We start from the raw sequence: 11,103 nt of genomic DNA on the forward strand, positions 1-11,103 counted from the left end.
AGAGACAAAAAAAACCCAAACAACAAACCAACAGCCACTGCCCCAAGACCCCATGAAGGATGTGGTCCCTGTTTGGCACAATGTCCAGGAGATTTTCCTCCCACAATAAAAGTGTCTTAGCCAGACAGACTAATCCTTGCCCCCTTCTGTTCTTCAGTCAGCACACTCCTTCTCCAGCACTGTCTGGCCTGCTACATCACCTCTTGGATCCTCCAGCACATGAGTTGAAATACACTGTCTTCTTACAGGGCTTCAATGCAGCTGATGAGTCCAGTTAAATTAACTCCTCTGGAAGTGGAGCTCCCACATGTTCATATCATGGCTTCCATGTGCAGAACCTTCAGGGCCTCCGAAATCTGCGAGCTGGTGTCGATCTGGCCATACATGCCCACCAGGAAGGCCCTGTGCAGCAGCACTGCTGCATGCTCTGAGAAAGGGAAAACCAGCATGAGCACTGCCCCGAGAGCTCCCCCATGCAGGCCAGAGCAAATCCACCAGCACACACCAGGATGAACCTCTGCAGCTCTGCAAGAAGTTCTGTCCTTCTGTAAGAACATGGCACAATCCACCTCCCACAGCTCGGTGGGTGTGGGGTTATGAGAGGGATCCCAACTCAGAGAGAATCATAGGGGAGCAAGCTGACTTCAAGGAAGCCTCCCTTGTCTCTATGACACACCTCTGCCGTGATGCTCAGACCAAAGCTACCACTGAGAGAGATCCCCTGTGTGTTAGATGGGCTGCTCTAGCTGACCCCTGGCAGCTTCCCAGGGAGGCTGTTCCCAGCACAGGAGCCCAGCTGTGACACCTGGGAGGCCAAGCGTGCAGCCCAGGTGGCAGATGCCAGCTCACCTTGGCACAGGAGGGTGTACTCAGGCAGGTTCCTCAGGGCTGTCTGCACCACCTCAAAGTCTCGGCTGCCAAGGCAGTACATGAAGGTGGGAAGGAAGTCTGCAGCAATGCTGGGAGCAAAACATCAATGTCAGTACAGTCCAGACCACCATCAACAGGGGTGTGAGACAGGCAGCTGGTGCCACCAGGGAGCTGGGGCAGCCCAAGTCCCCGTGGTCCTCACCTGGGGTTGTTCTGAATGGAGCGCAGAGCCAGGCTAAAGGCCAGGTTTCGGCAGGACTCCTCTGAGGAGCTCATCAGCTTCTGCAGGTTGGTCTGAAAGAAGCAGCACAAATTAGCAGAGGGCCATCCAGAGAGCACAAGCTCCTCAGACTTGCATTACTACCCCTCCAGCACCAATCCTGCACAACACACATCCAGCAGGTACTGGCTGAGCCCAGAAACCCCCCTCTGTAAGGAGGATTATCCTGGTTTTGAATACTTGAAAACACTCTTCTGTAATCTTATTCCATGTGGGACTGCTGAGTTTTCCCTAGGCTCCAGTGTTTTTAACAGAGTTGTTCTGCTCTCTCCTTGCCTCAACACTGGGAACAGGACAGAGGGTTAATTCTTCCTCTGATATAAAGAGAAGTTGAAGTGGATGATGACAGACCAGTGTACAATGGAGAGAAGATGGCAGGGACAGAAATACTGCCTGCTGTCAGGAGGTCTAACTGAAGATAAATTTCTATAAGATGCTGCAGCAACCACCCAAAAAGCAGAGGAAGGGCAGTACTTAAGCTGGCTGCAACACAGACTCTGCTGAAAAGAATCTCTTCGTTCTAGTGACAGTGAGACAAATACTCACAGCAAAAAAGAAGAGAATCTCTGGCCTCCGTCTGGACATCTCATCAATGTCTGTCAGCACCTCCAGGATGTCTGGTGGAAGAGACAGGTTGAAAAGGAGGAATGAAATTCACTGATCCAGGAAGGACTTTTCCTTTTTCCCTACAGATCCAACCTCCCAGCAGTCAAGTGTTCCCACCTGCACACAGAGCTAGAGTAATAAAAGCAGCTCTTCAAAAGGATGAGAACAGGTAGGTGACATGCCAGACCAGCACATCCCAACCTGCCCAGGCAGAGGTCACCAGCACTGTCTTGCCATTGGCAGGGGAGTGGGTGGAGTGGGGTGTGAGGTTTCAATGCCACCACACCTTCTTCTGTAACTGAAGAATTTCACAGAAAGTCTCTTTTAAAACAGTGTCCAGGCAGGATTTCTTCCCCCTGTTTCTAGTGTGGACAGAAAACTGTCACTCCAATACCACAACTTAGGTCTGCATGCTGGACACATGTGGTTTCAGAAGGCCTCTGGAGAGGCAGCATGTTGTTCCCACATGCCAGGTTAACATGATTTTCTTCCACGAAGGCCATGTGGGCATTTCTAACAAAATCCTGCTTCTCAACAGTTTGGTATTCTCATATCATTATGGCATTCCTATCAGCACTCCAGACCCAGCTTGACACGACCTGCAGCACTCCCTGAATTACTCATACAACCTCCTAGAGCACTTACAAGATCCTTGAAGAGCCCCAGAGCAGAGGCAGTTGTAGCACTGCTGAGCTAAGTGATAACACCATCATAGGAAGCCTCTGTCAAGCAATCATAGAAGGTAATGGACAAGTTCACCCAAAACAAAACCACATCCTTACTGCTGGAGACTTCCAAACACAAGACTGAGCCAGGAAACTAGCCTGTAGCTGACAGATAAGTTGGCATATGTCTGCATTGGCCTGCACCTTCGTGCAGCTCTGCAGGTCCATGCTTACCCTCAACTGTCTGACCTCTAGAGAGCCTCTTCATGTATGGGGCCATATCAGCTGGTGTGAGAGGAGTGAAGAGAGACACACTGACAAGGGGCAGAGAGCCAGCTGCTGCTTCATCTGGGGAGAGAGAGAACAGGTCACTCCTGACAGCCTGGGCAGTTTTAACAGAGAGACAGGTCCAGCAATCCCTACCAGTACAGTGGTGTCCATGAGCTGGCCAGCAATGCTGCAATACAGCTCCTGGCTCTCACAGCCCCTTCTCTCTACAGCCTCACTGCACCTTCTGGCACCCCTCAGACCTTCCCAAGCTGTTTTAATACTGAGTAATTTTCCCATGCAAGCCATCACCAGTGGAGGAAGGGATGTACCCTTAGGGTGTCCTGACAGGTCAGTCCTTGAGCATGGCTGGGGAAGGCAAAATCCACAACAATGAAACTTGGCCTTGCTAAGAGCTGTTCTTCTACTCCAGTAGTGACACCACTGACAAGAAAAATTAACCCATTACAGACAGGGGTTCCAAACTGCTGAGTATAAAAGTGCCATTCTGTGCTCCAAATATCCTTTCATTGGGCTGTTAGGAGGAGAACAAGCACAGCACATGTAAGAGCAGCTGTGCTCCCAAACATGCTGCAGATTCACCAGCTGAATTACTCTTCTCCCCAACCCAGACTCACCTTCCTTCTCTTCATCAGAGCCTCTGTCCAAGCTGCCACTCTTACTAGGCAAACTCATGCCAGCCAGGAGGGACTTCAGCATTGCCAGGTCACTGTTGTCTGATGACAGGTCACTGGGGCAAGAGAAGGCATGGTCAGTTTTCAGTAGCAGTAAGGGCATAAGGACAAGTAGCAGCACATCCATGGTAGGCAAAAATGAATAGTTTCTTAGAAGCAGAAAGAGTTTTCATCAGAACTGGAACTCAAATGCTTTTTTCCCCACCCATTTCTGCAGGTGGGACCTGCAGCCACTGCTCAGGGAAGCGTTGCTCCTGCTGGCCCTCTGGAAATGCTGCAGGGCATTTCCCTGCCCTCCATAGGATGTTTAGGCTCTTATGGGAGTTGAGTCATTATCTGACTTCCTTGGGCTCAGTTTTCACCTCTAAAGAGAGATATGCTGCTCTAGAGACTCAAGGGAGCTAAGGGTGAAAGAGTACCCCAGGAGCTAACCATGGGCTAACCGGAGTAAGGAAGCTTACTGGAGTGGATCCGAGTGCTTCTGCAAGAAGGAGACAGCTGCCTGGGCATTGCATGTGATGTACTTGTGGATAAACTGGACAAACTTGCTGATGAAGGCAGCCAGGTGCCGTGAGGATTTCCTGTAGTTCTGAGAAAAGATTGAGAAGATGAGAGTTAAGAGGAAAAGCAGAGATGCACTGCCCCAGCCTCACCTCGGGGGACCAGCGAGGAGCTTCCCTATCTCCTGCCTCCTTTTTAAGGTCTCCAAAGTACTCGATACACTTTTTTTGTTCTTAGGTAAAGAAGGTTTTCCCTTCAAATGGGAGAGAGCTGGGAGAGAGCCCCGTGTTCCAGGAGCCTCCCCAGCCCGCGGCTGGCAGCCCGCACGGGGGGCGCGGCGGGGACTCCCCTACCAGCAGCAGGCGGATGAAGGACAGCAGGCAGTCCCACAGCGCCGCCTGGTGCTCGCTCTGGAACACCTGCGGCTGGAGCAGCTCCAAGATCCCCAGCACGTGGATGAAGAAGGTCAAGTGGTTCTGCTGCCTGAACTCCTGGAAATTGAGGTGAACACGGCCGTGCAGCAGCGCCGCAATCATTGGCAAGTGCCTGAAACACCAAACAGAAGAAAATCCAGATCTAGCCTCTTTCTAGAAACAGCTACATGTTGGTACACCTCAGTTCCTGGGAGGAAGCGTCCCTTATCCTCTCCCAGGGTTCTAGATTTGATCCCTGCATCCACAGAATTGGCAAGACCCATTTCCCGCCCATGTTCTGTTCCCTAGTCTCCAAATCCAAAGACTGTTCCCAGAAGACAAGGAGCCAAAAGAGGTGCTGCCTCATTATATCAGACATGACTGAGCTGCCCTTTCTCTTGGCTTTTGTACATGAACATGCATTCTGTCACAATCACCATGAGGGCTTCAAGTTTGTTCCCCTTCTAGGACTAGGGTGGATGCTTTTTGATGAACTCCAGCCACACAGAGGATGAAAGAGGAGAGTGGTACCTGAGCAGTAGGATGGGATGAGCCACAGCGAGCTTCCTGCAGGCCATATTGGCATCCCACACACGGCTCTCTGACGACTTGGAGTCACTGGTGTCTGCCAGGAGGTTAATGAATCTGTGAACCAGGGCATCGAGCTAGAAAAAAAGTTGTGAGTAAACAGCTAAGAAGTTTAAAGCACAAACAAGCCCTGGCTCTTCAGCAGTGTTTCCCAATTCCTTTCCAACTACAGAAGGTGTTAACAAAAACGATTTTCAGGTAGAATCTGTGAGCACACGTAACACTCCAGCTGGCAGAGGATCTGAAGTCCACAGTCCCTGCAGACATCAAAGCAGGATCAGACGCCTGCACACTCCTGCTTTACAGAAGCCTTTGGCACAGACAAGCTTGTGGAGCTTACACTACTCTATAGAAGGACACTGCAAAATAACCCACACCTGAACTCTCTGCCCCTGAGAGTGCAGGCAGGGAAGGGGCCACAGAGCAGCAGGGTAAAGAAGCCCAAGTGACCCCAGAAACTTTTGCCAGTCCTCTCCTTTTAGACTGGGCATCAAGGGAGCATCCACTTGGGGTACACAACTGGAAAGGGGCCTCCCTACACCTCTGCCCTTACCTTGCAAGTGCTGCTGTCTCTGGCTCCTTCACTGGTGAGAAGCATCTCGGGCATAGGCACCAGGAGCTCAGGTAGCTGCAGGTATATCTGAAGCAGAAGGTCCTGGCAGCATTTTCCCACAGAGCTGAAGGTAAAAAGGGGAGGTCAGCTACTGGTTACTACATTGGTTCAGCCAGAAAACGTCCCAGACCCATCAGATGAATAACAGCCTTCCTATATGTGGCAAACAGGCCATGTAAAAGAGCAGCCACTGTTAATCTGGAACAGTGTTTTTTCCATCTTTGCTTCTTTTGAACTACCCAAATCATTCAGTGTTTACAGGGATCCATCCACAGTCTATGGGGACCCAACCATTTGGAGCCCTGAAGCCCTAAAAGCAAGAGGGCCCTTAAACTTCACTTTTAAAGTCACCTTCCTGGTCCAAGTACCATTTAAAAGGACGACTTACTGCCCCAAACCTCTGGCAGGACAGTGTGCACTTTGCAGATGGGCTCTGGAACAACATTCTTAATTGAGATGTGCTGGCAAGTCTCACTGTAACCTGGCTGCCCGTGCCCAGGCAGCTACAATCAGAGTAGACAGTGCAAGCCCACCTGCTCCCCCACTGCTGGATGCAGCCAGTCAGATACTCTGTCACTTTTTTGATGCTCTCAAGGTCCCCATGAGAACAACTGAGCAATAAAGGCAGTCGAGACTGGATGAGTGTGCAAGAGGCCTCTTCTGTGTTCTGGTATCTGGTTTCTGCTTCAGCCAGGATCAGCTCCACCATGCTGATCAACTCTGATGCCTTTAGGTGGAGCACAAATTCCTCACGGCGCTTCTGTAAGGCAAGAGGACACCCAAAATGAATCCACACCAAATCCCTAGATCTTTAGTTCTTAGATCTTTAGATCTTTCCACCACCCCTGACTGGAACGGAATAGCTCTTAAAGTTAGACTTAAGAATGGTCCCATTGCTGGAGCTCTCAAAGCATGCATCCCAGCCCCAAATGAAACCTCCTTCTACTCTTGAACTCATTTACTTCTATCCCAGTGTGTCTGATGGGCCAGAAACCATAAATGAGTCATCAAACCAAAGAACTTACTCTGTGGAGAAGAGATGCAACCCCCTTTTCTTTGTAGAACTGGAATTACCCAACACTGGGTTTTAGTTTGCTCACCACTGTAGCCTTGTGCCTAGATCTTTAACAGATATTGTGGCAATTGCTGCAGAGGAGATGCCAAGTGGGCAAACTTATGTGTGTTCCCATCAGCTTTTTGGACTCAAAAGTGCCACTGTAATATGTAACATAGGAGAGCAGCTAAATACCAGCTGAGGTACAGGCAGCAAACTTGGCATGCTGCACCTGCATCGTTCCAGCCACCTCCTGGCCATGAAAAAGCCAGGCATTGTGAAAGCATTGCCTCTGGCTCCATCCAGAGAGGAATCTTGGAAGAACTGAACCACTACCTGAGGAGTTCTTTGGTCCCTTCCCTGCCAGATCCGAGGAATGTGAATACAGGCCCACAAGAAATCCAAGGATGCAGTCGGGTCAAACCTGCCAGAAAACAAAAGAAGACAGATTTGCAATTAGAGTCAACGCAGCCCTCGGGCAGCACACAAACACATGGTAGTGTCTCTAAACATCATGAGTATTGTGAAGAAAGAAACATCTGCCAATGTAAAAATAGGATCCATTAAGTCCCGAGAAGGGGTTTGGTTCTGTTCCCAGATTATGACTAAATATTTGTTACAGTAAGCACAGCACAGGGTAGGAGCTGAACAAATGCCATCCAGGAGGAGTGTGGCAGCTACGTGGAGCCTTGCACCACAAGGCCAGAAGTTGGTCATCATCAGCATGAAGACTGACCTTACTGTCCCAGTGTACAGGACATCCTATCCTGGAGTACAGAAATTCACTAAATTGCTAGTGAGCAAGAGATCAATAATAAACAAGTAAACTGAAATACCATCAGCTTTAGAAGTACTGCCAGTTTAGTCATGTCCTGAATTACTACTGCTCTTAGGTGTTAGCATTTCCTGGTCCAGGAGCATAACATGTTTAAGCAAGATACTACTACAGTGGCACTTCGGTATCTGAGAGCAACCTTTAGAAGCTGACAGCTAGGGCTGCTCCAGAGATGAGGACTGGGAGCCTGCTGCCAGGAAGGGAGTTAGAGAAAGACCAGTAATGAAGTTTAGTCCAACCAAAAGCTCCAGCAGAGCCTGCCCAGGTACAGAGCCTGCAGTCAGCTCGCTATCCAAACCATCTTGCAAACCCCACGTTCGTAAAGATTATCAGCAAGGGCAACACTTAGATGGATTACCCAGTGATTAGCACTTCCTGCTTAAAAACAGCCAAATCTTTATGTGCTGCTTCCATCAAACAGCAGGTAATATTTATATCAAGGTACACAAATCAGCATGACTGAAAGCAGCATCCTTCTCACAAAGCCTGGTTTTGGCTGGGTTACATCTCCTGGCAGAAGCACTGTGGAACATGGCAGCTCTTGTTCTCAGCTTCTGTTTGTTCTCTCTCAGGCAGAAGGAGTTGGCCAACACAAAACTCCTTGCTAGGCCTGAAAAAAACAAGCCTCACCTTTGCTCCCGGTTTCTGCAGAGCAGCAGCTTGATGCACTGGTGCAGCGTGGTCCAGCTGGACTGGTGAGTCAGAAGGGCCAAGAGATACGGGCGGAAGGAGGGGACCTGGGACCCTGCCTGGAAGGGCCAAAGAAGGAAGAGAGGTGATAAGCAGCCCCTAGCCAGGAGGTGGATGTAGGAGGTACCCCATATGCTACAGAAGGGTGACAATCCCAGCAGGCAGACACCACAGAAGACAACACCTGGAGTTAGGATTTGAACTGCAGAACTTCCTACCAGAACATGGCACCAGCCCTGAAGCTCAAGTTTTAGTCTCAACTTTGGCCTAACACTTGTGGGCAAACTATATAAGTGTCTGCAAAAATACCAATGAAAAGAGAGCTGGCTGAGCTGTTATGGGACTATGTTGTGTCTGTAATGCACTTTGAAGTCCTGAAAATAACATAGCCGAGGAAAGGAATGTAAAGATGAGATGAGACATGCACCTTGCACTGAGAAGGATGCACCAGAACGCCCCTCCTAGTCAGCCTGTACTGCTTTGGAACTGGCATAGCAACATGTGGCAGAACATAAAACTACCCTTGCCCCATTTCAAGGTGCAGGTCAGTCCCCCAGAAAGGTGGTTTCAGCACAACAGTCCCTCTACCCAACCACTCTTACTTTGTTCCAGGAGAAGAGTAGCTTCTGCTGGAGATCAGGGCAGCTGCTGATCACCTCTGGGTCCAGCATTTCCAGCCAGTCATTCAGAAGGCCAGAGGAGGGCCCCAGGCAAGCTGCTTCAGCACTGAGGACAAAACCAAACCAGCATCAGTGGTGATGTCATGAACCCAGACCCACCAGTGAACTCCCATCACTGCCTAGGCTCACCTGCAACTCTCCAGCTCCTTCTTCACTGGTGTTTCTTCTTTGTCCTGGAGCAACAAGGAGCTCACCACAGCAATTGGTTTCATGGCAGGAAACCTGGTAGTGGTCTCAACAGTAGCTGAGAAGAGGACAGTCAGGAGTTCCTCCAGGTAAGGTGACTGAGTTTCAATCAGACCTTGCAGGACTAACAGAGGGAGAAAGATGTCACTCAACTTCAGGAGGTAGTGAAAGCTATGGAGCCTTACAAAAAGTATCAGGAAGCAATCAGCCCAGCTGAGAGTCTGGCTCAGTAAGGAAGGGAGAGGCCATTTTCACCTGGGATAGTCAGCTTCTGTTCCTTATTGCACTAGTGGAAACCAACACTCTGCTGAGAGACTTAACCCCAGCCCCAGATCAGGGTTTATAAACCCACATACCAGTGCAGGGCAAGGAGGTGCTACAAGACAGGACCCAATTTAGATCAGTTCATGTTTTCTGATCCAGGCAGAAGGCAGGTTCCCACAGCCTGCACAGGAGGCACCCCCTTGCTGGGCTGGAAGCTCATCCTGCTGCAGCAACGGGGAAGGAGAGCAGAAGGGCAGCCATACCTTTGCTGACGAGCTCTGGCTCCACATTACACTTCTCTCCTGATTTCAGGGTTGCAATGATGGCATGTACCGTGGAGCTGACCAAGTCAGGGTCACGACGGAAGGTCAGAGCTTCTGTGAGGTGCAAGAAGCCACCTCGAACTGCAAAGAAACCACAGTGTTGGCACCACAGGGCCAAGCCAGCTCCCATATCAGGCTTCCCTTCTACAGATGGCCCACGTGCCTCCGAGGCAGAACTACTCAAACATACAAACACACTACACCCTACTGCCATTTTACTCCCACCAAAATGCTTGACAGTTCCTTTGCATGTTACAGGAGACTGTGTATCTAAGAGAAAACTCTGTAACCATAAACCCATTTCCACGCTCTTGGTTACAGATTCCTGCTCCCAACAGGTGGCAGATGAGAAACAACTCTACAAGTCACGATGTGACCTTGTTCCAGAAGCATTCTTCCACACTCATCTTTCAGGATTCAGCTAGCACAAAATTCCTGACCTGAGCAATTGCAAGTTCCCCCTGAAAGATCTGCTGTGCCTGGTGAGATACTATCAGGCATCTGCTGCAAACCCCCAGAACCAAGTCACTTGTTTTCATCCTCATGGAGTTTCTACAGCACAGTACAAAACCTCTCTTCACTACTCCTAAGCAGAGTCCTCTAAAATGAAGGGCCCTCACCCACCCCCAACTTTCTGCTCTGGGTGCGGTTTAGTTTTGCCTCTGTCCTGGTCCCACTTTGTTCACCCCAAGTCCCATAAGCTGCACAACTCCAGTACCATCACTGATCCTGTGCCTTGAGGAGTACTGCACAGCAAAGGCCTTCAGCTGAGCACGCAGAGGACCCTCCTCCACCCCGGGGTTCTCCAGCCACTGCAGCATCTGCATGAGGACTTTGAAGAAGAGCGAGGAGAAGGCAGTGTCTTGTGCCATGTGGCGCTGGGGAGCACAGCAAGAGACTTGCTTACACACATGTCAAGGATACAACAAAGATAGCAGGAAAGATGCAGATTGTGGCACATACTGCCAAAACCAGATAGACCTACTCTGAGTACAAACCTACTCTGCTGGACCACAGCTCACTCAAATGAAGGCAGCAGCTTCTAACGTACAAATGCAAGGCAGACAACCCAGTCACACAAATAATACCACTCCCAATATAACTAAGGGTAACTGTGCCTTCTTTCACCATGATGAAAGGAATGAGTTATTTCATTGGATAAGCCTCAGACTGCTCTGAAGACTCTTTAAGGAATTGCAGCCTTCAGCTCTCAAGCTGTCTGCAGACACCCCGGTTTGCATGTCCATCCTACTGAACAGTGCAGACTAGAGATCCCAAACCCAGCAGAGACCCACAGCTGCGAATCCACGGTGCTACCCGGCTACCAGACCAGGTAAGGCACACCTAACCCTGCAGGGAAGCCCCAAGCAGAGCCAGACTCACGTGGCCAGCCTGCATCCAGACACCCGAGTCCCTCTGCACCAGGCTCCCCGGGCCCCCCCTTCCAGCAGTACCCGGGTGGAGGGTCCGCACGGGGCGGCCGCGCCACAGGCTGCACTTCCTCCTCCCCCCCTTCCTGAGGGCGAGCGAGGCTCCCGGCTGGCAGCGGGCCGGCAGCTGCCCCGCGGGCTCA

General features: G+C 50.4%; 1 protein-coding gene across 1 annotated transcript; it reads right to left on the reverse strand.

Moving 5' to 3' along the window:
• Positions 1–246: 246 nt before the first annotated feature.
• Positions 247–10,402, reverse strand: LOC103768741 (integrator complex subunit 1-like). The gene is made up of 17 exons (XM_008935896.1): positions 10,249–10,402; positions 9,471–9,611; positions 8,887–9,067; positions 8,680–8,803; positions 8,018–8,136; positions 6,889–6,976; positions 6,032–6,258; positions 5,439–5,562; positions 4,829–4,962; positions 4,238–4,430; positions 3,845–3,972; positions 3,327–3,439; positions 2,656–2,769; positions 1,697–1,767; positions 1,073–1,164; positions 850–959; positions 247–427 (listed from the first exon to the last, which is right to left on the reverse strand). Exons 1-17 carry the CDS (start codon positions 10,400–10,402, stop codon positions 312–314), a joined length of 2,229 nt encoding a protein of 742 aa, XP_008934144.1. The 3' UTR covers positions 247–311.
• Between the last annotated feature and the right edge of the window lie 701 nt (positions 10,403–11,103).

Source organism: Merops nubicus, unplaced genomic scaffold (genome assembly GCF_000691845.1).
Source record: "Merops nubicus isolate BGI_N331 unplaced genomic scaffold, ASM69184v1 scaffold33782, whole genome shotgun sequence".
In the NCBI taxonomy this organism is placed as follows: domain Eukaryota; kingdom Metazoa; phylum Chordata; class Aves; order Coraciiformes; family Meropidae; genus Merops; species Merops nubicus.